This window comes from Schistocerca cancellata, chromosome 4, assembly GCF_023864275.1.
Source record: "Schistocerca cancellata isolate TAMUIC-IGC-003103 chromosome 4, iqSchCanc2.1, whole genome shotgun sequence".
NCBI classification, from domain to species: Eukaryota; Metazoa; Arthropoda; class Insecta; order Orthoptera; family Acrididae; genus Schistocerca; species Schistocerca cancellata.
In genome coordinates, this window is record NC_064629.1 from 240722870 (window position 1) to 240750068 (window position 27199).

Here is a 27199-nt window from a genome sequence, read left to right on the forward strand (position 1 = left end):
TCTCATTTCCCTCAGCATCACCCGACTTAATTCGACTACATTCCATTATCCTCGTCTTTCTTTTGTTGATGTTCATCTTATATCCTCCTTTCAAGACACTGTCCATTCCGTTCAACTGCTCTTCCAATTCCTTTGCTGTCTCTGACAAAATTACAATGTCATCGGCGAACCTCAAAGCTTTTATTTCTTCTCCATGGATTTTAATACCTATTCCGAATATACGTTGGTACATGCACAATAATCACAACGTTTATATTGACCGAGATAATGAGGCAAGTACATGTTTTTAAATGGGACGCTATACTTTTTTTACCATCATTCGAACGCTCTGGAAAAGGCGCGTATAGTAATGTAACGTATGTTGCTATTGTGATTCAAACTTTGCTTAAAAGAGGGCGGATGGGGATTTACTTACGTAGCGTGGGCCATGCATGCTGCATACAGCACGGCAACTCAGCCTGCGGGTCGCGCGAGGCGTGTTTACAGTCTGCAGCCGCTTCTGACCGCCTCGACCTTCAATCGTGCAATATTTCCCAGCGTCTTTTAAAAATGGTTCAAATGGCTCTGAGCACTATGTGACTCAACTTCTGAGGTCATTAGTCCCATAGAACGTAGAACTAGTTACACCTAACTAACGTAAGGACATCACACACATCCATGCTCGAGGCAGGATTCGAACCTGCGACCGCAGCGGTCTCGCGGTTCCAGACTGCAGCGCCTAGAACCGCACCCAGCGTCTTTGGAGCGAAGTTTGAATCACAATAGCAACATGCGTTACATCACTATACGCGTCTTTTCCAGAGCGAATCACAATAGCAACATGCGTTACATCACTATACGCGTCTTTTCCAGAGCGTGCGAATGATGGTAAAAAAAGTATAGCGTCCTATTTGAAAAACATGTACTTGCCTGATTATCTCGGTCAATATTTACGTTGTTCGTGTTGCTCTTCATCCGTTGTTCGCAGTATATCGTGCGAGAAAAGGGCAAGCTGAGTTCAGCACGAAAGACGCATTCTAAGTCCGCCCCCGGTAGCAGACAAGGGGAGCCTCCATACTGTAAATCACGGATTTTGATGCGCTTCAAATATGTTGTAGAGGCACTTACCCTGAGTACAGGGCCTTGTTTGTGAGAAAATCGATTCTGAAGTTCATTGCCTGGTTTGTATATCCGTAACATTATATATAATCGGAGCAAGTCAGCGTAGCGCAGCGGTAGAGGTTCACGGCTACTGCTGTGGAGGTACCATGTTCGAATCCTGCTTGTTGTGGCGTCACAAGACAGCCACGCCACTCGGAAGTAGCCGAAATGCACGCGTTTACACACGCCTGCTGGCGTGAGGTCTGAAACAGGATACGTAATGAATGCTATAAAGAAAAGTACGTAGCTTCTGTAATACTTAACTTCAATCCGTCATTTGTATACAGCGTTCTTGATGATACAAGTGAGACTCTCTCTTGAAATGGTTAATGGCGCCTTGCTTGGTCGTAGCCATGGACTTAGCTGAAGGCTATTCTAACTGTCTCTCGGCAAATGAGAGAAAGGCTTCATCCGTGTAGTCGCTAGCAAAGCCGTCGTACAACTGGGGCGAGTGCTAGTACGTCTCTCTAGTCCTGCCGTGTGGTGGCGCTCGGTCTGCAATTACTGACAGTGGCGACACGCGGGTCCGACATGTACTAATGGACCGCGGCCGATTTAAAGCTACCACCTAGCAAGTGTGGTGTCTGGCGGTGACACCACACTGCTCGTGTACTTTTTTTTCAAAATCGACCGACTTTTTCAATTTTATTTCAAAGAATATCAACGAATAGTGTAAGATGTGCGAAGTTACAAAGATATATTCAGTTATTAATTTTTTCTGCCATACAGTATTACAAAATCTTATTTTTCATCGTCGACATTACTCGATGTGCCAGAACAATATTGTGGGCGATACTTATCATAGAAAGAGCCGAAGCACAAATTTTCACAGCACCAAGTGCATTTTATGAAAGCAACCGTCTTGCAGGCGTACGGTTTTTTTATGAGCGATACCGGGAAACACAATTCTTTTGCATTCAGAAACTTTCATCCGCTAATTTCGATGCGAACCATGCGTATCTAATGATGCTATCAAAATTAGGTGCGCTCAATTGATGTAGGATTAGCGAATGTAATTTTATCGAATCTTCCCTGCAAGCGATCTCTGTATTGTCTTTCATCAAGTCGGGAGCATAATGAATAATTTTCGTGAAGATTTTCACCTGTCAGTAAAAATAAACATCGCAGGGCTGGCAATAAGGAGTGCACTTTGGTGGGACCACTTTTGTGGTCCAGGGTTCAAAAATGGTTCAAATTGCTCTGAGCACTATGGGACTTAACTTCTGAGGTCATCAGTCCCTTAGAACTTAGAACTACTTAAACCTAACTAACCTAAGGACATCACACACATCCATGCCCGAGGCAGGATTCGAACCTGCAATCGTAACGGTCGCGCGGCTCCAGACTGTAGCGCCTAGAACCGCTCGGCCACTCCGGCCGGCCTAGGGTCCAGGGGCTTGTTTTCCTGTCATCAGTAAATAGATGATAGTATATAGTTGAATCGGTTTGCGCTCCCCACGAATCGATAATATACAAAAAAAATTTTCTGTTCCAATTGCAGAACGCAAAAATTCTTCGTACACCAGTTTAGTGAACTTCCCGGATTTCGTGCAGGACACGACTACATTTCTATATTTCCCAGTTAATTCGCCTATTCGTTTTTTAACGTTAAGAGCAAATTTTCCGGACGGTTCTTGCATACATAAAAAAAAACATATTGGATCACCTTTCCTAAGACCGTTATGGTATACTGGGCCGTATAAGAACGAGTAGTCTTGTTTAAATCTTTTTTTTTTTCGGACGAGAACGATTTTCGTTTCTTTTTCCGAAAGTGATCTATTATACGTTGCCTGATACTGGCAGCCAGTTCGATCAGTGACGAAATTCTCTGTAAGTATTCTCGTTTGTATGCGGAATTGTTCGGCAGCTGCTAAAACTTCGTCTATCGTCGTAAATTCTTTAGAGCTGACAAACTTTGTAATTTTTCTTTGCGAATCTGATGTTTTTTCTTGAATAGCTCAACCCATGCATGGCCGGCCGTGAAATTGAAGCTTTCCGATAAGAAGGGAAGAGCAGCTGTGGAGTTCTCGTTATCACCACATCTCGGAAAAAAATTTAATTTTTCAGAAGCCATTCTCCTTTTTACGATATACTCGACATATATTTCATGTCAATATGCTTTACATTTTCCGAATTCTGCCTCGCTTTGACGAACCTTTCATACGTTCGCTTCTATGGAAGATCCGATAAAATTACATTAGCTAATCCTACATAAATTCAGCGCACCTAATTTTGAAAGCATGATTAAATATGCAAGGTTCGCATCGAATTAGTGGATGAAAGAGAAATCTTTTTGAATGCAAAAGAATTGTGTTTCCCGGTATCGCTCATGAAGAAACCGAAGGCCTGTAAGACGGTGGCTTTCATAAGATGCGCGTGGTGCTACAAAAAATTGTGCTACGGTTGTTTCTATGATAAGTATCACCCACAATATTGTTGTGGCACATCAAGCAATGTGGACAATGAAAACTAAGATTTTGTAACACTGCATGACAGAAAAAATTAATAACTGAATATATCTTTATAACTTCGCACATCTTACACTATTTGTTGATATTCTTTAAAATAAAATTGAAAAATTCGGTAGATTCTGGGGAAAAAAGTACACGAGCAGGACTCGAACACGGTACCTCTAGCGCGGTAGCCGTGTACCTTTGCCGCGTCGCTACGCTGACTTGCTAGGTATATACGTAATGTTACCGATTTTCTCAAAAACCAAGGCCCGTCGCTAAAAACCAGATAGACAGGTACTCTACAACATATTTGAATCACATCAAAAACCGTGATTTACAGTACGGAGTGTCCCCTTGTGAGTGGTCAGCGTGACAGAATGTCAATCCTAAGGGCCCGGGTTCGATTCCCGGCTGGGTCGGAGATTTTCTCCGCTCAGGTACTGGGTGTTGGGTTGTCCTAATCATCATCATTTCATCCCCATCGACGCGCAAGTCGCCTAAGTGGCGTCAAATCGAAAGACTTGCACCCGGCGAACGGTCTACCCGACGGGAGGCCCTAGTCACACGACATTTACATGACGCATTCTAAAACCATACTGATTCCTGGTCATAAGCTTCTCGGTCTCAAGAAATAAATTCGAACTGAGGGTATGTTCAAGAATTCTACAGCAAACCGATATTAGTGGTATTGGTCTGTAATTTTCTGGGTACGTTCTTTTGCCCTTCTTATATACAGGTGTAACCTGACCTTTTGTTTAGTCGCTTTGCCTTTTAGCTGGGCGAGAGATTCGCGATAAATGCAAGCTAGGTAAGAGGCTAACGCCGTATGGTACCCTGTGAAAAACGAAATTGGGATTCCATTCGGACCTGGTGACTTACTTGTTTTCAAATCTTTCAGTTGTTCCTCTACGCCAGGGATGCTTATTACTCCGTCGTCCATACGGGAGTCTGTTCGCTGAGCAGACGACGGTATGTTCCTACGACTGAGTTAATTGTGGCACTAAACAATATGTTAACTGGATTTGTTACGTATCTATCCCTTCCCTGGCAGTTATGTAACGCTACTTCAGTATGGTTCTGGACTGCACGTAGACACACACCGTATAGCGGTCCCATCACACTTCCCTGGTTCACTCATATATATATATATATATATATATATATATATATATATATATATATATATATGATTTAGTGGACAGGGTGGGCAGCAGTCTGCCATTGTTTGCTGATGATGCCATGGTTTACGGTAAGGTTTCGAAGTTGAGCGACTGTGGCAGGGTACAAGGTTACTTAGACAAAATTTCTAGTTGTTGTGACATATGGCAGCTAGCGCTAAATGTAGAAAAATGTAAGTTAATGCGTATGAATAGGGAAAAGAAACCCGTAATGTTCGCATACAGCATTAGCAGTGTCCTGCTTGACACAGTCACGCCGTTTTAATATCTGAGCGAAACGTTGTAAAGTGATATGAAATGGAGCCAGCATGTGAGGAGTGTAGTAGAAAAGGCGAATGGTCGACTTCGTTTTATTGGGAGAATTCTAGGAAAGCGTGATTTATCTGTAAAGGAGATCTCATATAAGACGTTAGTGCGACCTATTCTTGAGTACTACTCGAGTGCCTGGGATCCGTACCAGGTGAGATTAAAGGAAGACATCGCAGTACTTCAGAGGCGGGCTGCTAGATTTGCTACTGGTAGGTGCGAACGACAAGCAAGCGTTACGGAGATGCTTCGTGAATTGAAACGGTTATCCCTGGAGGGAAGGTGACGTTCTTTTCAAGGTACACTACTGAGAAAATTTAGAGAACCGGCATTTGAAGCTCACTGCAGAAAGATTCTTCTGGCTCCAACATATATTGCCCGTAAGGATCGCGAAGATAAGATACGAGAAATTATGGCTCATACGGACGCATATAGACAATGGTTTTTCCTTCGTTCTATATGCAAGTGGAACTATGGAAATAAGTAGTAAAGGTATGGGGTACCTTCCGCCATGCGCCGTATGGTGGACTGCGGTGTATCGATGTAGATGTCGAATGTAATTGTTTATTCACAAGTAACTAAAAACCTATTTAAGCAGAGGCAGAGAAAGTAGTCATTAACAAGAATGCAATTCTGCAAGGTTCCAACCTTTAGATCTACAGAATCAAAATGGCGGGATAACGTATAGAGGAGAATTTTGCTTAAGATTTCGTTACTAATTTATTGTCGATCTGCCTGAACACAGCTCTTTCACAAATAAAGCGAAAAACCTTGTCAAACTACAGCTAAAGCAGTCTTCCCTTTCAAAGACGAACATTTCACCATTGAGCTAACAGGCAGCTGTACCAAAGATCGCTCCCTCTTCACTCCCGTGATGGCTAAAACGGAAAATTTTCAACGCTAATGATGAGGTTAGTTGCAGTTTCTACTTGGAACGAACTTCCCGGACTCCGAAACATTAAGTGTCTAATTCTATATTATTTTCTAAAGTGAGCATTATTCAGAAACTGTAATCGAAATTACAACAAAAATCAAGTGAATAGGGTAGGATAATTTTGAACTTCTCCAGGAAGTAAATCGACAGGTCCAGTATTGCCAAAGATATTCTGGGATATTTTATAATTTAATTTTCCTCGAGACATTTAAGTCTTATCTTGATCGTAGATGAAGATAGAAGGTGAAGAAATGAATTAAAATTTGTGTTGCGGCTGGGACTCGAACCCGGGTCGCCGTGCATTTTTTTTCCGTTGTTGATCGTTTTGGACGTCACATGACATCCATTGAAGTTCGTTGTTGATCCTTTCTCTCAGTTTTTTTTATTACAGAGGCCAACCAGCTCTCTGACCGAACACGTTGAGCTACCGACTTATTAGGCAGGAATGTTGAACATTACACCGTCGTAGCTAAACATATGAATAGTCCATGCAGCAATGTTGACCATGGCGCTGAGGTGATATAATAGTCGTCATTTCCGCCTAGTAATCGTTTGAGTCCCGGCCGCAGCACAAATTTTAATTCATTTCTCCAGTTTCCATCATTATCGTATGTTCTGGGATGTTGCCAAGTCTCGAACTAGAGGCAGGTAGAATAGCGTTTTCGCAGCCGAACTGCTTCTGGAGCGTCTCCTACTTGGTGTTTCAAAGACACTGACTTGGCAGCCACCGAGTTGACTGAACGAACAGGTCAATGAATGTCATTTGCATTTCTGTAACTAGAGGTCGTAGGCCAGCATTACCTGTGGTTACACAGTAACCGTTATGTGAAGATAAGAGCTTTTTCTTCTTTTGATCAATACGAATTTCAAACAATTTTTCTTAGGAATAACATTACATCTGTGAATAGTGTCAAGTTTAAAATGAAAAAAGGTGAAGTGGGCTCAAAAACACGTAATGAGATGAATCCTGTTTCTGTACGCAATGCAAATTCGATCCCAGCCTCTGATAACATGAAAGGAGAAGCGTGTGGTATCATATCATACGAAAAAGAAAACAAAATGCTGATGTTATTTTCTAGGATATGCCTTAGTTAACCGAAACTGCCATTCAGTTTGCATCGATGATAATAATATAGCTACTGATACTGATTTGTCAGTAAAAGAGAAATTTGTCTGATGAATGGGTGTGCAAACCGAGAGTACATTTTAAATGGAGAGAAACCAAAATGTCAGTAAGAGCTCCACCGAGCTGAGCGTGGAGTGGACTGTATATGAAGTGCCTCGCATTTGGTAATTTTAGTTGTTAAATTAGTGGCTGATGGTTTTATATTAGCGAAACCTCTCGGCTATCACAAACTTCATATGAGAAGTATCCACTTGTAATTGTTAGAACAGGCCAATACGTTCCATTGTACTCTATTTGTGGCTCAATATGACTCAATTGGTGACGCCAAATTTAATTTTATTTCGTCTGCTGACGACAAGCAGAATGAATTTCGAACTCCTGTGAAAATTTTGTTGCCTGCCTTGTGAAAATCACAATTGGTATCTCACTGGGAGAAATGTATTCGTCGTCAGGGTGACTACCTAGAGACATACCGTAAATATGTAGATATGAAGAATAAAGATGTAGAATGTTAATAAAGTTTCTTTTATTTAAAAAGCTTTATGAGTTTTCACACAAAAAAATCCAGAGAAATGCTTTTCGACAAGCCCTTGCGTGTTCGACTTAGTACAGAAGATGCGGAATCCATTTCAATAATGGGCGTCCTAAATCTCGTGTGACTTAGACGCAGCACATCTCACTTTAAATGATGTGTTTAGTCCATGTGGAATACTGTTTTGAGATACCGTACAGAAAACATTTAAAACCAGTGTATTTCAGTGTGTGAGCATAGCCACGAGGGCTGAATTGTACATACGATCCCTTATTGAATTACGGTATCTGTCAATAAAATTTGCTTACAAGCATTCATTAACACGTTCGCGCTTACGATGAGAATTTTCTTTCTAGCTGCGGGGTGGTGGATTGGCAGACTGAAAATTATAGTCACTATGTTCTCCACTGCTTTCTGTTTGACCACAAAGTAAGTTTTCAGGCCCTTTAAAAACGGTGAAGATGATAAATTCAACCCGCCGCCCCACAAGTAAACTTTTCCCTCATATACAAACTTGTCACGTGGCGCGGCATCCACATTAGAATTTTGAGTGAAATTGCTCAGCAAGCTCATTTAATCCATAGAGCCTGGTATGTACTGGAGGCATTGCGTTAGTATTTTCCCTTTGAACTTACCTTTCGTAAGCGATTTTCAGATAGTACAATGTTTGACAATGATGCAGTCTCTGAGATCTTCAGGTGGCGGAGAAGAACGACTTACACTTATTGATATTGGTCCACTAGCAGACATTTTCAGGTTGTTAAGCACAAATAGGCAGTCGATATTAAGGCACATTTTCGTAGCTTATAGAATCTATTTAGCTGCTATTTGTTAAGTTTCGAAATAATGAAATTAAGAGCTCATATTTGTTTTGTAAATAGAAAACACCTTCTCTTGCTGCACTGTATTTTATTTCTCCCAGACGCGTTTCGCCTTTATTCCATTTAAGGCATCATCAGTTGGGTAGTTTAGTTCTATTTACGAAACAAAAGCGTGTTTTTATGTTCCGAACTTTTTCGTTGCCATTCTCATCTTGTTTGCCCTTGTTGTTGTTCACTATGTGATTCCAAAGTCGTTAAGTCTTGAAACCGCAGTTTTCGATCAAATATCTATAACTTGTGATAGAAGACTGATAGTGCATCATAACGACATGGGCAAATCAGACGAAATGAGGGAAGAAAGAAGGTCGGATCATAAAAACGTGATTATGTTTCGTAAACAGAGCTGTAGTGTGATTTCCAGCATGTGAGGAGATGAGAGGAAACGCAGATGCCAACTAGAAACACGAGGAACTATCCCACTGATGACGCCTTAAAGCGAAAAAAGGCGAAACTCGTCGGGGAGAAATAAAATACAGTGGAACAAGAGAGGGCGTTTTTTATTTACCAAACAAATATTTATGTGCTTGCTGTGGGGGATGGCCACGCAAAAAAGCTCGTAAACAACTCGTAGTTCACAATTCACAGCTAATGTTCAGGAAGGCATTACTATTAAATCATTTATCCCCCTGTTGTTGCGCTATTGCGTAAGATTGCTCTTCCTATCACTATCGCGATATCATTTAAAACTGTTTCTTCTACATGGGGGTCTATTTCAGGGCATAGTTAATTATTTTAAACTTTCATGAACACGAAAGTAAATTTTCGCAAGACAGGGAGCAAATTAAAACTTCGATCACAATCCTCGGATACCCGTTTTTTCAAGAGCTTTCGAGTACTGTTAAGAAAAGTACTTCAGTCCATTGTAAAAACCGTACCTGCTTGAAAAGTGGTTAGCGCGCTGGACTCGCATTCGGGAGGACGACGGTTCAAACTAGCGTCTGGCCATCTTCATTTAGGTTTTCCGTGATTTCCCTAAATTGCCTCAGGCAAATGGCCGGGCTGGTTCCTTTGAAAAAAGGGCACGACTTCCTTCCCCTTCCTTCCCTCATCCGATAGGATCGATGACCTCACTGTTTGGTTCCCTCCGCAAAATCAATCAAACAACCATCTAACATGCTTCAATAGCTTGGTTGCTCCAAGAGCTTAGACAACTACCCCTACAGCAAATTACGTAACTCTCTTCCTCATTTCATTTGCCGAAAACCTCGTTTTGATATCTTGAAACGTTTACGAAATACATGACTCACACTGTGTATGTTACATTTCAGCTCTTAGTGATTGACGTACGCATGGAATATTTTCAAATGGCATCTGACCCTCCATCACACGCGAGCTGCCACTGCCTACGGGACAGAGTCGCCCCTTGATGGCATATCGCCGTGTTCCATTAGGGGGACACAGAAATTACTGTCTTTTTTCATTAAATTCAAACAGATATTATTATTAACAAGTTTTCATTTTTAATCAGTGATGTAATCACTCTCGTTATCCAGTGTGCAAATTTTCAACACCAGATCTGTAGGAATCAACTGGATTTTGAGTAAAATATCTGGATTTTTTTAAAGGATTGCAGAAACTATTTACTTCACACTTGCCGTTTCGGCCTCTGGGCCATTTTTCAAGTGGTTCTGCGAAAGATTTTGCTTCAGCACATGTCACACGGTTATAATTCTCCAACATGTATGCGTATCATCGTCGAAGGATTTTCAAATCTGACATGTGCTGAAGCAAAACATTTTGCAGCATCAGTTGAAAATGGCCCAAAATTCCTAAACTGCAATTGTGAAATACATAATTTCCACAGGCAACGGCGAATATGTTGTCCTCTAATAAATTCTACATGGCTGTGAACATCGAACATGAAAAGGTAATCGAAATACCCTGAAGAACCAAAGAAACTGGTGCACCTGCATAATATCGTGTAGGGCTCCCGCGAACACGCAGAAGTGCCGCAACACGACGTGGCATGGACTTGACTAATGTCTGAAGTAGTGCTGGAGGGAATTGACACCACGAATCCTACAGGGCAGTTCATAAATCCGTATGAGTACGAGGGGGTGGAGATCTCATCTGTGGTTCAAATGGCTCTGAGCACTATGGGACATAACTTCCAAGGTCATCAGTCCCCTAGAACTTAGAACTACTTAAACCTAACTAACCTAAGGACATCACAAACACCCATGCCCGAGGAAGGATTCGAACTTGCGACCGTAGCGGTTGCGCGGTTCCAGACTGTAGCGCCTAGAACCGCTCGGCCGTCTCGGCCGGCGAGATCTCATCTGAACAACATGCTGCAAGGCATCCCAGATATGCTCAATAACGTTCATGTCTGGGGAATTTGGTGGCCAGAGGAAGGTTTAAATCAGAAGTGTGTTAGAGTGTTCCCGGAGCCACTCTGTAGCAATTCTGGACGTGTGGGGTGTCGCATTCTACTGCTGGAATTGCCCAAGTCCGTCGGAATGAACAATGGACATGAATAGACGCAGGTGATCGGACAGGATGCTTAAGTACATGTCACCTGTCAGAATCGTATCTAAACGTATTATGGGTACCGTATCACTTCAACTGCCAACGTTCCACACTATTACACAGCCTCCATAGCTTGAACAGTCCCCTGCTGACATGCAGGGTCCGTGGATTCATAAGGCTGTCACCATACCTGTACACGTCCATCAGATAGATAAAATTTGAAATGAGACTCGTCCAACCAAACAACATGTTTCCAGTCATCAACAGTCCAATGTCGTTGCTGACGGGCCCAAGTGAGGCAAAAAGCTTTGTTTCGTGGAGTCATGAAGGGTATTCGAGTGGGCTTTAGATTCTGAAAGCCCATATCGACGAGTTTTCGCTGAATGGTTCGCACGCTGACACTCGTTGGTGGCCCAGCATTGAAATCTGCAGAAATTTACGGTAGGGTTGCACTTCTGTCACGCTGAGTGATTGTTTTAGTCGTCGTTGGTCCCGTTCTTGCAGGACATTTTTCCGGTCGCAGTGATGTCGGATATCTGATGGTTCGCCGGATTCCTCATATTTATGGTACACTTGTGAAATGGTCGTACGGGAAAATCCGCACTTCATCGCTATCTCGGAGATATTGTATCGTCGGCTGGGGTGGCCGAGCGGTTCTAGGCGCTTCAGTCTGGAACCGCGCGACCGTTACGGTCGCAGGTTCGAATCCTGCCTCGGGCATGGATGTGTGTGATGTACTTAGTTAGGTTTAAGTAGTTCTAAGTTCTAGGGGACTGATGACCTCAGATGTTAAGTCCCATAGTGCTCAGAGCCATTAGATATTGTTTCCCATCGCTCGTGCGCCGACTATAACACCACGTTCAAACTCAGTTAAATCTTGATAACCTGCCTTTGTAGCTGCAGTAACCGATCTAACAATTGCACTAGACACTTTTTGTCTTAATAGGCGTTACCGACCGCAGCGCCATATCCTGCCTGTTTAGATATCTCCGTATTTGAATACGCATCTGTATACCAGTTTCTTTGGCTCTTCAGTGTATCTGGAAATGGTGTTTAGAACATATTCCGCATATCCAAATTTTCATCCACTCAGAAAATGCTGTTGCGGTCGAATCAAATGAAAATCCGATGGCGCAATATCTCCCATCTCCATTCATTAATTTTTTTGCAGGGTTCGTCTTGGGCAGTGCGGTTTTGCATTATTTTGCTGCAAAATAACGCCTTTTCTGTTGACAATTACTGGGTAATTATCAGTTAAAAATTAATTTACTCGATCCAGTTGTTCACAGTAAAGGCCCGTATTTACAGTTTTCAGGGTCTCAGCACTTCAAAATGGACGACCCGCGAATACTCCTCGAAACAAACAACAGCGCCTTTTTGAGTTGCAAACGTGGCTTATTTGTACTTTGTGGTGGTTCATTCGGAAACAGACACTGCATTTTTCGTTTTGGATTATTATAAAGAACAGATTTTTCATTTCCAGTAATCAAACGATCAAAAACCACTTGTGTATATTGCAGCTGAAGCAATAAATAACACGTGGTCGTTCGGTTAGTTTTCTTTGTCTTTACGACCCTGCTGCAAATGTTCTTGGCTGGTCGGCCGAGGTTGGTTAAGAGTATCTGACAGTTCCTCGATTGTCTGAGACGGATTTGCTTCCTCTTCCGTCTTTAACATGTGCCGGCCGGAGTGGCCGAGCGGTTCTAGGCGCTACAGTCTGGAACCGCGCGACCGCTACGGTCGCAGGTTTGAATCCTGCCTCGGGCATGGCTGTGTGTGATGTCCTTAGGTTAGTTAGGTTTAAGTAGTTCTAAGTTCTAGGGGACTGATGACCTCTGCCGTTAAGTCCCATAGTGCTCAGAGCCATTTGAATCTTTTTTGAACCTTTAACATGTCATTGCCTAAAGGTGCTGGTCTTCTTGATCGATACGAATCGGAAAGATCAAAAATACCGACTTTGGACTTAGAAAATCACCTATGGCATTTACGCACGTCAAATTCACTGCCATAAACATTGCAAAATTGGTAGTAACAGTTGCGTTAGTACCCTTGCGAGACTTACGAGTAATCAAGAAATATTACTTTCCGGTCCCTTTTATTCATGAATCATCCTACGTCACAGGTGGGAAAACGGCGGCGTGACCTACGGATTGGTTTCAGTCCGGCCAGCTGAACTAATTCGTGGGAGAGCAAGTGAGGCGCTCGCTTAGTACTGCGCCATAGACGCATTTTCAGATAGTTCCGCCGACACTCGGGTCTTCTCGGGCTTGCAACTCATGGCATAGACCAGTGAAAGTTTTGCTTACTCTACGCAAGGGCAATGACATTTCACCGCCGTTAGGTTTGAACAATGAAGAGAAACACGTCTCCAGTCTCAACACTAAGTTATGACCCATGTGTTCATGTGCGTGCGGAGGATGGGGTAAACAGCTGTCTTGACGGGATGTAGGGATGAGTATTTTCGCCTCTCGATCAGAGCTAACAGCACACATACGTTATTTACTGCTTACTGTACGTTTTTGTTACACTTTCGTAGCAAACGTTTGTAGTAGGAGACAATGGCACGAAAATAACCGTGTGTGTTTTGGGATCTTATGGGCGCCCAACGGCGAAGTTATCAGCGCCCTGACATCGATTAAAACAAATGAGTGTGGATAAGAACGAAAACTGTCGTAACGCATGCACACGAAACGACCACACAATGACTCTACCGAACAGGCACGCTCACATGCACTAAAACCAATGAGGAGGCAAGATAGCCAATCAAGAAATTAAAACAGAGGGAAAACAAACCACAAAAGAGCTAAAAGAACAGCAACTGGAAATGTGACTGGTTGACCACTTGGTGAGCCAGCCACCCCGTTGACACATTAAAAATATCTCCCCAAAATCGTGTTAAAAATGTGGGACAATTCACAGAACTTTAAAACGCGAACCACATTCGTTTGAGCATTGCATAAAAGAGACTGCAGATACGCCGGCAAATCCGCTGCAGTCCGCTGGTCAGCAAGTAAAATGCAGTCCAATAAAATGTGGTGCACCGTGATCTGAACGCCACAAGCACTACACATCGGAGGGTCCTCTCGCTGGAGTAAAAATCCTTGCGTCATAGGGCGGTGGCCGATGCGAAAAACGAATAAGGATGACCTCGTCCCGTCGACGTGGCTGGGAGGAAGTACGCCACGGCCGAGTTGTGGGCTTGATCACACGGAGGTTGATGTCGGTCACTTGTAGCCACTCATGTTCCCAGCGACGCTGGACTTCATACCTCAACAGCGAGCTGAGGGCATGCAGTGGGATAGCACACTGATAGACCTGAATGTCACGACACGCTTACTTGGCTGCTCGATCAGCCCTTTCATTCCCCAGAATTCCCGCCTGCCCTGGTACCCAGCAGAAAGACACCTGTTTCTCCAGTCGCTGTAGTTGGAGGAGGGCGTCGTGGATAGTCTGGGTTCCTTTATCTGCTAGGTACAAACGCTGGAGAGAGTAAAGGGCGCTCAAAGAATCTGAACAGACGAGAAATCTAACACTGGGAGAAAGTCTCATCTGTTCCAGTGCCCGCAAGATGGCATATAATTCTGCGTCAAAGATGGTAAATTCGGAAGGCAGTCTGGCCTTGAGGACACGATCCGGGAAGACGACAGAGCAACCAACAGAGTCACCCTGCTTAGACCCATCCGTAAAAACAGCTACATGGTCGTGGTGCTCAGAGAAAACGGCATAAAAGACCCCATTAAAAACGGAAGCAGGAGCGCTATCTCTTCTGTACCGCACCAAATCTACGAAAATAACCGACTACCCTCGAAATGTGTCAATTTTAACATTGGCGGCAGCGACCAAAACTTGGTGAACAAAATCATCACCTACTGTCTGTTCACATGTAAACTTCTGTGTTACCTGTTTGTTAACTTTGTAAAAGTGTCTCCGTGCTTCTTTACTGGGTTTATTCGCAAAATGTTTGGCATTACGAAGAGATAAGTAGATGCTGAATGTCGGCAAGTCCAGGAGATATAGACAGAGGACTATTTCTTTACCAACTACAAAGATAAACGAGATGGCTTGTTGTGTAGAGATTCACTATGAGTTGGGTGCAACTTAATACGAATAGGCACTTTTCTACGAAACACATTGCTCAACAAAAGCTTTCTATTCTTTCTCGTATTGACATTACACTATGTGAATTAGGCCAATGCGTCATCAAAGGCTGCCCATGCTCGCTCTAAGTTCTGATTATTGACAAACAGCCTTCTATTTTTTAAGCCATAACACATGTATTTTAACTCCTTACAATATGTTAAAAACTTTTGTATATTTCGAACGCTTCGATTGGGTAGATATACGGTTGCAAGACGACTGTACTGGTTGAAATGGGAAAAACGAAACAGAGAAAAAAGTGGGGCTGTAGGCACTTAGTGATTCCAGTCAAATTCAGGAACTATAGTTAACTGCGGATTACTCAAAAAATTTTCAGACCAGCAAGCGCTAGCGTTTGTCTAGTTACAGGGTGGCAACATAAGATTCTATGGTGCTATTTTGGAAACACTTTATATATTTTGGATGAGATAGCGTGTACTTCAGTACAGTATTAACCAGGATTTGACCTTAACAAGTATAGCTGCCAGTTTCCATGTCGACAGCGTCATTCGAAGTAACTACAGCTTGTTTAGGCGAGAAATAATTGCAATATAAATCAATGAAGTCAAAAAGATACTGCTGTAATGGATTCTTTAATAGTAGAACAACTACGAAGCATAAAACTTGTAAATTTGTTCCAGTATCTTTCTGTCTACCTCCTACACAAAACTCTTTGGAGTTGCACCGATTTGTAAATGTGTGTGCTTGCAGTGTAATGCTGTGATTCAATAGTTTTAATCAATAATTTAAAAAAAAGAAAGCTTGTCCACTGCATCTGGTGCAGAAATTGTGAAAATACTGAAGCGCAAACTTTAATTCATAAATAAAATGTATTCTTCTATAAAATGATTAATTCGCACTTACAATATGAAAGCTCTCAAGGTACTTTAATTCAGTTGCTTTCGTTGAAGTCTTCTAACGATTCAATAGCTAACAAATTTCTACCATTCTCTGAGAATTTTATTTTCAGTACGACGAATGTACGTGAACTCTTTTCAAAGCACGCAACCGCTCAACGAAAGATAACAATCGCAGAATGCATAACCATTAGAATGTGAGCATAGAACGATTTCGACTCGTTGCGTCGCAATAAAATGAAATTCTATTAACATAAGACTTCCTCTACGGTCCTGGTATTCAATGTGACCCCTCTTCCGATATAGCATCCTACAGTCAGCCAGCTTAAGACTTAATCACTGTGGTCTACTTTGGCTTCCCTGGTGTTCTATTGAAAGATCACAATTACGGCGATTGCTACGATAACACGCAATGGATTAGAAGAAAAGTGTTAGGGCGTAAACTCAAGCGTCGGCACACCAGTCGGGAAGACAGAGCGGAGAGGGCTGTGGAGAAGACGTTAGCCAACTGCACGCTGACCGACCCCTTTCTAAGCCGCCAACGCGACGGCAGCGCCCTCTATACAAAGAGAACTTAAGTGCTGCGCCGAGTGGTCGCGGCCTAGCTCTACAGCTGCATCGAGATTAGGCACTTCAACAACAGGGACTTAGGAATTGTAAATACTGAAGAGACATCTTATTTGCATGTCGTCCTTCGCTTGCTCAAATGTTTCAAATGGCTCTGAGCACTATGGAACTTAACATCTGAGGTCATCAGTCCCCTGGAACTTAGAACTACAACCCTTTAGTGACCAGTGGGAACTATAATTCCCACTTATTTGTTTTCGCTGTAAGTTCAGTGGTAATCCGTGTTCCCACTTCTAACTTGTTCTACCATCTCTGTTAGAGTGTGCTAACTATGTGTAGTTTGTCAACGGTTAGGCGAAAGCTGTTGTATTTCTACCTTGTGAGTCAATCAACGCAGAAGCACAGTTTCCGCGTGAAAATGAGCCACTGTTTCGACCGCTACAGCGTTTTTTGGATAGTGTGCTTTCCTTTTGCATGTGAAGTGACTCGTGTTGTATTTATCTACTTTTATATTTATGAGGGAGATAGTATTCGTGTATATTTGCTGGATTTGACTGAAAATTACATAAATATTACAAGGTAAGTTAGTGGAAGCAGAAGTGAAGTATTCTGCCCATTGGCTGTGGCAGAGTATAATGAAATAATGGGAGGAGTGGATAGATTTGATCAGCTGCGTGAACGGTATGCTGTAGGCCGTCTTTCATGGAGGTGGTGGCACAAACTGTTTTTCCCTCTTGTGGATTTGGCAGTTGTCAATTCCTATGTTATGTGGAAACTACAGAAGACAGAAGCAGACCAGCTAACATTTAGATTGCACTTGGCAAGGCAGCTTATCCCTGGCTTCTCAAGTCGAAGAGAAGAGGAAGGCCTGTTCATTTTCAAACACCAAAAAGAGGTGTGTCTGGAGTACCAGATGAAGTTTGTCTGGAGAAAGTTGGAACTCATTTCCCTACAAAAGGTACAACAAACAGAAGATGCCACCAATGTAGCACCAAGAACAAAGAAAAGAGAACAAAAATAATGTGTAGCAACTGTCGTGTACCTTTGTGTGTGGCACCATGCTTCTCTAAGTTCCGTAGTACATCACCTTAGTGAACTCAAAGGACAGTATGAACTAATACAAATATAAATGTAATGTTAAACATGTTTTTGCACTAAAAAATAAAGGAAATACATTTTTTAAAATTAGCAAGTGAAGTTACTCCAGAGTTCGGTGGGAACAATAGTTCCCACTAATTTTTTTAAACTCGTAGGCTAAACTCTCACTTTCAAGATTTAAACTATGATTTTATGAACGGTTTCTTAGCCCAGTAAAGTGTTCATAAAAAGTCTACAACTTCCGGAAATAATTTGGTCACTAAAGGGTTAAACCTAATTAACCTAAGGACATCACACACATCCATGCCCGAGGAAGGATTCGAACCTGCGACTGTAGCAACCGCGCGGTTCCGGACTGAAGCGCTGGAACTGCTCGGCCACCGCGGCCGGCTTTGCTTGCGACACTTCTATGTTATTCTCAAAGTTAAGTATTGTCAGTCTTCATTTCGTAATAAAACTCATTAATACGATTTGTTTGAAAGTTGTCTAGCGATCCGAGAAGGTAGACTTCCTAGACCCTCACATTTGGCGAGTAGGCAGTACTCAACAAAAAGTGAGTGAGAAACTGAAACACGCTACAGCAGCTTCCGTTTTGCGATATATAACCAATTAAAATATTTAAAGAAAATAAAATGGAGAGGGAGAGAGAGAGAGAGAGAGAGAGAGAGAGAGAGAGAGAGAGAGAGAGAATGCAGTCATCAGAAAATTTGCAGCATCCAGAAACCATTGACGATTTATTTTGTAAACCTATGATACTGACAGTTGATGTAAGCGTAGGTCATAATTAACATATCTCAGGTTGTGAAACGTGGTATCCTTTTGAAGGTTTGTCACTTTAAGTATATAAAATTTTAGGTACGGTACATGACGTGCAATGAGTCCGCTCCTCGTTTGCATATATACATTATCGTGTAACGGAAGCCAACAATAAAGTGACAATATATGGAGATGGTATCTGTTCTTTCGGACATGCCCATAAATAGTTAAGGCTGACCGGCCATTGATTTCTTCTGTGCGGATGTACACGCATTGCCTGAACTCTTACGGGCTCGGTCAGATTGTCATGCGCGAGTAATGAGTGTAGTGGGCAGGGGCTCTACGAATATACAGGGTGTTACAAAAAGGTACGACCAAACGTTCAGGAAACATTCCTCACACACAAATAAAGAAAAGATATTATGTGGACATGTGTCCGGAAACGCTTAATTTCCATGTTACAGCTCATTTTAGTTTCGTCAGTATGTTCTTCCACCGACGCTCAATGGAGCACGTTATCATGATTTCATACGGGATACTCTACCTGTGCTGCTAGAACATGTGCCTTTACAAGTACGACACAACATGTGGTTCATGCACGATGGAGCTCCTGCACATTTCAGTCGAAGTGTTCGTACGCTTCTGAACAACAGATTCGGTGACCGATGGATTGGTAGAGGCGGACCAATTCCGTGGCCTCCACGCTCTCCTGACCTCAACCCTCTTGACTTTCATTTATGGGGGCATTTGAAAGCTCTTGTCTACGCAACCCCGGTACCAAATGTAGAGACTCTTCGTGCTCGTATTGTGGACGGCTGTGATACAATACGCCATTCTCCAGGGGTGCATCAGCGCATCAGGGATTCCATGCGACGGAGGGTGGATGGATATATCCTCGCTAACGGAGGACATTTTGAATATTTCCTGTATCAAAGTGTTTGAAGTCACGCTGGTACGCTCTGTTGCTGTGTGATTAATGTGAGAATTAAAAAATGAGCTCTAACATGGAAAGTAAGCGTTTCCGGACACATGTCCACATAACATATTTTCTTTCTTTGTGTGTGAGGAATGTTTCCTAAAAGTTTGGCCGTACCTTTTTGTAACACCCTGTAGTGTGTGGAAATTCAGTTGGGAATGTGGGTCTCAAGGGAGCGTGCAAGAGATAAATCCCTGCAGTTGCACTATCCTCTGTGCCTCGGTTGCTCAGATAGAGGCCGGCACGGTAGCTCAGCGTGTTCGGTCAGAGGGCTGCGTGGTGCTCTCTGTAATAAAAGAACTAAGTCAAGGAATCAACGATCATCTTGAACGGGTGTCTTGTGACGTCCGTACAGTCCAAACGCAACGAACTATATCGAACAAAATGAAAGAAAAAAAAGATGGATATAGCATCTGCCATGTAAGCAGGAGATCCCGGGTTCGAGTCCCGGTCGGGGCACACATTTTGAACTGTCCCCGTTGATGTATATCAACGCCTGTCGACAGTGTAGGGTCTTGATTTAATTATCATAAAGTAACATGTTTTAGATCTGTCACTGACTGCGTGGCTTATTTATAAAGTTGGTTTTGCTCTCTGATAGGCACAGAACCGTGCCACTCGAATGTACTGTACATAGTTTTCCTGCAACAACTAAAAATGACGATGCGCCTGAGGTGGGCGAAGAATGGGGAGCAGCTAACAAAGGGAAATATTACAGAGAGAAAGAAGGAGGGTTAGAGTTTAACGACCTTTCGACAGCGCGGTCATTAGAAACGGAGCACAGACTCTTATTACGAAAGGATGGGGAAGTAAACCAGCCGTGCCCTTTTTGGAGGAACCAACCCGACATTTCCCTGGAGCGATATAGCGAAATCACGGAAACTCTAAATCTGGATGGACAGACGGGGATTTGAACCATCGTTCTCCCGAATGCCAGATCACTGTGTTAACCACTGCGCCCCCGCCCTCAGTGGAAATATTATAGAGAAATACACCCTGCGAGCTCATTGGTATACCAAGTAAACGGTATCAAGAGAATTTTATACAACCACAGCACGTAAGAAATTTATTCATGGGTGGTTTGCAAAACATCTATCTCGACTAGGAGAGATCGACGCACCTCTTTGTTCACGCAGAAACGAAGATCTGTAACACATTATCTTGCAGTGTATCGAAAAGAAAGCCATGGTAGATGGTATACTAAAATCACTTAGATCTATGGGGTACAAAAGCCCATAAGTCCGCTACTGCATTACCACTCTATTCGTGACGATAGGATTCCGAGTTTATAAACTTCTGTACAAAGTTCTCTAAGAGCAGGAGTGTCCATTTAACCAGGCACTGTGAAGGTTTCAAGAGTGTTCCTCTGTTGTGGACATCGATGGCAAGACATTATGGACCAGCATTGAGCTGGAGAAGACCTACAGTGCGAGACCACGTGAGAATACGAGATACCGAGGTGTCAACTTCATGACGGAGAACAACCGAAACGAGAAAAACGCAGCCTGTACACGTGACTTCAACAACCAAAATAAAATAGGCATACTCATTGTAGTGCGTACACGCAACTAATTTTAGTACAAGTTTATCAAATATTACTGCTTATTTCGTAAATGAATTTGATTATTTTTCCTCTGTAATTATAGTAATATTGTTATTAATGTGTGTATATTGTTGTACGAAAAGACACTCAGAAATGGTTATCGTTAATACGTGTTTGTAAATTATGGGTGATAATATGGTCATGAAACCAAAAGCCAAAATAAAGAACAAAATAAATGCACTTAATTTAAATCTAAAACATGTATATCAACCACTTACTTGTACATGAGGGCGTAAATATCTGGTCTGGCTGTAATTTCCTTATATATTTCAACGAATCCTCTGCAGTCAAGTTGTCCCCTCTTTCCAGGGTTGTTGACGTAGTCATATTCCTGAAAATACAGAAAGAAATACAGCGATCATCAAGTGCATTGTAAATATCAAACAGAAAACATTAAGGATGTCATTAAACAACGTCAGAAAAGCAACATAGAAATGTATGAAGAAAAAAAATCAGCCAAAATTTTTATTCATGTGGTGTAACATTGAAAAATCCGTGAATATACTGTTAGGGGTTTGAATCATTGACTGTGACAACACCACAAGGTACTTGTACGGTGTGAACCTGAACTCCACAGACAAAACTTCGGAAGGTGTTTAGGAATATTTCCTGAGTGTTTCGGTATAAGGTACCTGTAGTCACCGATGGCTCGTTACAGAGTAATAAGTAAGCTTGATTTATTCGGTTGACTACCATAGTTACTTTTGTTTTTGTGGAATTACCCTCATATCAGTGAAAAATGCCTGTAATAGCTAATAAATAACATTTTCAACACTTAACACGTGAGAGATGTCCCTTTTGATCGGTCATCTTCCATATACTTTGTTTCTACATACCTTTGTCTCATGAGAAATCTTTGCTGTTATATCTGTGGCGCACTCATCGACTTACACCACAGTCAAATATACAGGGTGTTACAAAAAGGTACGGCCAAACTTTCAGGAAACATTCCTCACACACAAAGAAAGAAAATATTATGTGGACATGTGTCCGGAAACGCTTACTTTCCATGTTAGAGCTCATTTTATTACTTCTCTTCAAATCACATTAATCACACAGCAACATAACGTAACAGCGTGACTTCAAACACTTTGTTACAGGAAATGTTCAAAATGTCCTCCGTTAGCGAGGATACATGCATCCACCCTCCGTCGCATGGAATCCCTGATGCGCTGATGCAGCCCTGGAGAATGGCGTATTGTATCATAGCCGTCCACAATACGAGCACGAAGAGTCTCTACATTTGGTACCGGGGTTGCGTAGACAAGAGCTTTCAAATGCCCCCATAAATGAAAGTCAAGAGGGTTGAGGTCAGGAGGGCGTGGAGGCCATGGAATTAGTCCGCCTCTATGAATCCACCGGTCACCGAATCTGTTGTTGCGAAGCGTACGAACACTTCGACTGAAATGTGCAGGTGCTCCATCGTGCATGAACTACATGTTGTGTCGTACTTGTAAAGGCACATGTTCTAGCAGCACAGGTAGAGTATCCCGTATGAAATCATGATAACGTGCTCCATTGAGCGTAGGTGGAAGAAAATGGGGCCCAATGAAGACATCACCAACAATGCCTGCCCAAATGTTCACAGCTAATCTGTGTTGATGACGTGATTGCACAATTGCGTGCGGATTCTCGCCAGCCCACACATTTTGATTGTGAAAATTTACAATTTGATCATGTTGGAATGAAGTCTCATCCGTAAAGAGAACATTTGCGCTGAAATGAGGAGTGACACTTTGTTGGATGAACCATTCGCAGAAGTGGAGGCTGATAGTGTCTGCACACGCTGTACATGGTACGGAAACAACTGGTTCTTCCGTAGCACTCTCCATACAGTGACGTGGTCAACGTTACCTTGTACAGCAGCAACTTCTCTGACGTTGACATTAGGGTTATCGTCAACTGCACGAAGAATTGCCTCGTCCATTGCAGGTGTCCTCGTCGTTCTAGGTCTTCCCCAGTAACGAGTCATAGGCTGGAATGTTCCGTGCTCCCTAAGATGCCGATCAATTGCTTCGAACGTCTTCCTGTCGGGACACTTTCGTTCAGGAAATCTGTCTCGATACAAACGTACCGCGGCACGGCTATTGCCCCGTGCTAATCCATACTGTACACCAAATGGGCATCTGCAACTCCGCATTTGTAAACATTGCACTGAATGCAAAACCACGTTCGTGATGAACACTAACCTGTTGATGCTACGTACTGATGTGCTTGATGCTAGTACTGTAGAGCAATGAGTCGCATGTCAACACAAGCACCGAAGTCAAAATTACCTTCTTTCAATTGGGCCTACTGGTGGTTACTCGAGGAAGTACAGTACATACTGACGAAACTAAAATGAGCTCTAACTTGGAAATTAAGCGTTTCCGGACACATGTCCATTTAACATCTTTTCTTTATTTGTGTGTGGGGAATGTTTTCTGAAAGTTTGGCCGTACCTTTTTGTAACACCCTGTATACAATCACGACACACACTAGCGACGGTAGCGCTCGAAGAGATGATGAAGCAGACGGCACGTGAGTATTAAGGATAGTGTTTGTTTTTAATTATTTTCTACTTAATTTACGAAATAGTTGTTATATTTTTGCGTTCCATGGGCTAGTAAATAACCCAGAAACACGAATGGTTGTGAAACACATATAAAAACAAGTTAATCACACTCGTTCAGTACCAAAAGCTAAAACTTACTCATGAAGAAAATATACTTTCGAATATGTATATATTTGTAGCTTTCTCCACTGAGAGCAAGAGAATATAAATACATTTTTCATTCCTGAGAAGCTTATTTTTCTGATGTTTTCTGTTGTTATTATCATAAACGCTTTACTTGACACCTAAAAAATTTTAATGGAACCTAATAATCGCCCTTTCTTACTCAACTTCCTAATGCACTAATATTTTTGTAAATGTAATTACTTTTTCTGCAAAAGCGAGTGTGTTGAGAAGATTCTTGCCGTTTGTGGCTCATATTTTCAAAAATTGAGGAATCGGTTTCTGCTTTGTAGGTGAACAGTTTCGTTGCTTTTGACGATTTATTATCACGTCCACATCGTTTCCCGTTAAGCTGCAGGTATGGTGGCTTATTTGGTACGTTAAATTATCTTGGTATTACACTGAAGTGCCAAAGAAACTGTTATAGGCATGCGTATTCAAATACAGAGATATCTAAACAGGCAGAGTACGGCGCTGCGGTCGGCAACGTCTATATAAGACAACAAGTGTCTGGCGCAATTGTTAGATCGGTTACTGCTGCTACATGGCAGTTTATCAAGATTTAAGTGAGTTCGAACTTGGTGTTATATTCGGCGCACGAGCGATGGGATACAGCATCTCCGAGGTAGCGATGAAGTGGGGATTTTCCCGTACGACCATTTCACGAGTGTACCACGAATATCAGGAATCCGGTAAAACATGATATCTCAGATATCGCTGCGGCCGGAAAAAGATCCTGCAAGAACGGGACCAACGAGGAAATGAAGAGAATCATTCAACTTGACAGAAGTGCAACCCTTCCTCAAATTGCTACAGATTTAAATGCTTTGCCATCAAAAATCGTTAGCGTGCGAACCATTCAACGGAACATAATCGGTATGGGCTCTCGGAGCGCAAAACACACTCGTGTACCCTTGATGACTGCACGACACATACTTTTACGTCTAGTCTGGGCCCGTCAGCACTGACAATGGGTTGTTGATGAATGGAAACATGCTGCCTGGTCGAACGAGTCTCGCTCAAATTGTATCGATCTGATGGCCGTGTACAGGTATGGAGACAACCTTATGAATCCACGGACCCTGCATGTCAGCAGGGGACTGTTCAAGCTGTTGGAGGCTCTGTAACGGTATGGGGCGTGTGCATTTGGAGTGATGTGGGACCACTGGTACGTCTAGATACGACTCAGAGTTGACACGTACGTAAGCATCCTGTATGACCACCTGCATCCATTCATGTTCATTTTGCATTCCGACGGACTCAGGCGATTCCAGCAGTAGAATGCGACACTCCACACGTTCAGAATTGCTAGAGAGTGGCTCCAGGAACACTCTCCTGAGATTGAACACTTCTGCTGCCCACCAAACTCCTCGGACATGAACATTATTGAGCATATCTGGGACGCCTTGCAACGTGCTGTTCAGAAGAGATCTCCACCCTCTCGTACTCTTACGGATTTATGGACAGCCCTGCAGGATTAGTGGTGTCATTACCCTCCAGCACTACTTCGGACATTAGTCGAGTCCATGCCACATCGTGTTGCGGCACTTCTGCGTACTCACGCGGGCCCTACACGATATTAGACAGGGGTACCAGTTTCTTTGGTTCTTCAATGTATATTTGATATAGGTTTGCTACGTTCCACATTAACTGAGTTGACGTACGGTGTAGCGAACAATACTCCGCTTTCTTGGATAGGTATACGACGACTTTCTGCAAAAGGTCTGGGCTTCTGGTCTTTACTAGAAATTTTTTGTTATTAAAAGAAAACATTGTTCAGTAAATAACCGAACGTTACAAGAAAGTCCGCAGCTCGCGGTCGTGCGGTAGCGTTCTCGCTTCCCGCGCCCGGGTTCCCGGGTTCGATTCCCGGCGGGGTCAGGGATTTTCTCTGCCTCGTGATGACTGGGTGTTGTGTGCTGTCCTTAGGTTAGTTAGGTTTAAGTAGTTCTAAGTTCTAGGGGACTGATGACCATAGATGTTAAGTCCCATAGTGCTCAGAGCCATTTGAACCATTTCTTTTGGTTACAAGAGAATAATAGATCAACCGTTCTCAATGGACTGCTTTGCACCACCCAGAGTCCTTAGGAAACTGAAGAATGACGAATATAGTGTTATTTTTTAGTTATTGTGAATTTTTATGGTACTACATACACTCCCTATTGTAAAACCTACGTCACAAATCATTATAAACGATAGTAATCGCACTCATCCGAGATCGTAATCAGAAGTGTCGATTGCTGACCTCTTGTGGCATTGCTATCGCAGTAGGTATCAAGAACGAGACGAAATGTCAAAAATGGTTCAAATGGCTCGAAGCACTATGGGACTAAACATCTGAGGTCATCAATCCCTAGAACTTAAGTCCCATAGTGCTCAGAGCCATTTGAACCATTTCGTTAAGTTAGACTGTGCTTCCGCATACTCACGGTTGCTTCGGCTGCGCGAATGTATCTGTCTGTCTATGAACCGAGAGTGGCTTCAGCCACACGTCAAGCGAGGGTTTGGTCGCCACAGGTGGCTTGCCGCTTTGGAGGAAAAACAAGTTTGTCTGTCCCGTTTGCGCTGCTCTGAAGTGAAGGTGGGCTGTGCTCGTGTGTGATACAGTGTGCTAACGAGCGTGCCTGCATGAATATACACTGACAAGGACACCATTATATCAATTACAAGGACACCATTATATCAATTAGTCGCCGATTTTGATGAGTCTTTGACATGGTAGAGTGGCCTGTCCTGAGTATCGGACTGGCGGCTTTTCATACGACGGCACCTAGTTCCCGAGAAAATCGATGTTGAAGTTTTATGCGTACCTACTCGTAACGTCCGCCATATTTCGACCGAGTGAGCGTAGCGCAGTGGCTGAGGTTCACGGCTACCAGGCTGGCGGTGCGGATTAGCCAACATGGTGAGGTTTATTTCTACAGGCAGGTTAAAATTTCCACGAAAAAAATTTAAAACGCCCCCGACTTGCTAAAGACTAGTAGAGAAATCGCTTTGAGGGAAGATCCCGTAAAAAATACATTCTTCAATTTTTCAACAATTTAGTGCACCAGCTTTCACAGGAATAATCAAGTACGCATTGTTCGCGTCGAAGTTGATCGAAGAAAGAACAATCTTCCTCAATTTAAACGAAATGAACGAAATGTGTTTTGTGGCATCGTTTCTAAAATCGCACGTGGCTGCAAGGCTTGGTACGATACGAATTTGTTACTTCTACAACAAACACCATTCGGAATTCTGATCAAATACAACAAGCGATAACATAACTCGAAGGTGAGAGGCATAATCGCCACGCTTGCTTCAGAACGGATTGGCGAACTACAAAAGTAATATCCAGCAAATGTGTCCCAGCTGGAGATGTGAAAGTCAAGGACAGTCTACTAGAAAAGGTCAGTGAATAAGTCTACCTTGGCCAGATTATAAATATGAAGGGAGACATAAGGCCAAAAATCTATCGACGCATCAAGCTT

At 42.7% G+C, this 27199-nt stretch overlaps 1 protein-coding gene across 1 annotated transcript in view; it reads right to left on the bottom strand.

Annotated features, from left to right (window-relative positions):
* Window positions 1-27199, bottom strand: part of LOC126184041 (inactive phospholipase C-like protein 2) — a 749749-nt gene that overhangs the window by 468462 nt on the left and 254088 nt on the right. Inside the window, exon 5 of the mRNA XM_049926398.1 lies at window positions 21232-21344. Coding sequence (XP_049782355.1) covers window positions 21232-21344 — 113 coding nt within the window. The remainder of the gene's footprint in view (window positions 1-21231; window positions 21345-27199) is intronic.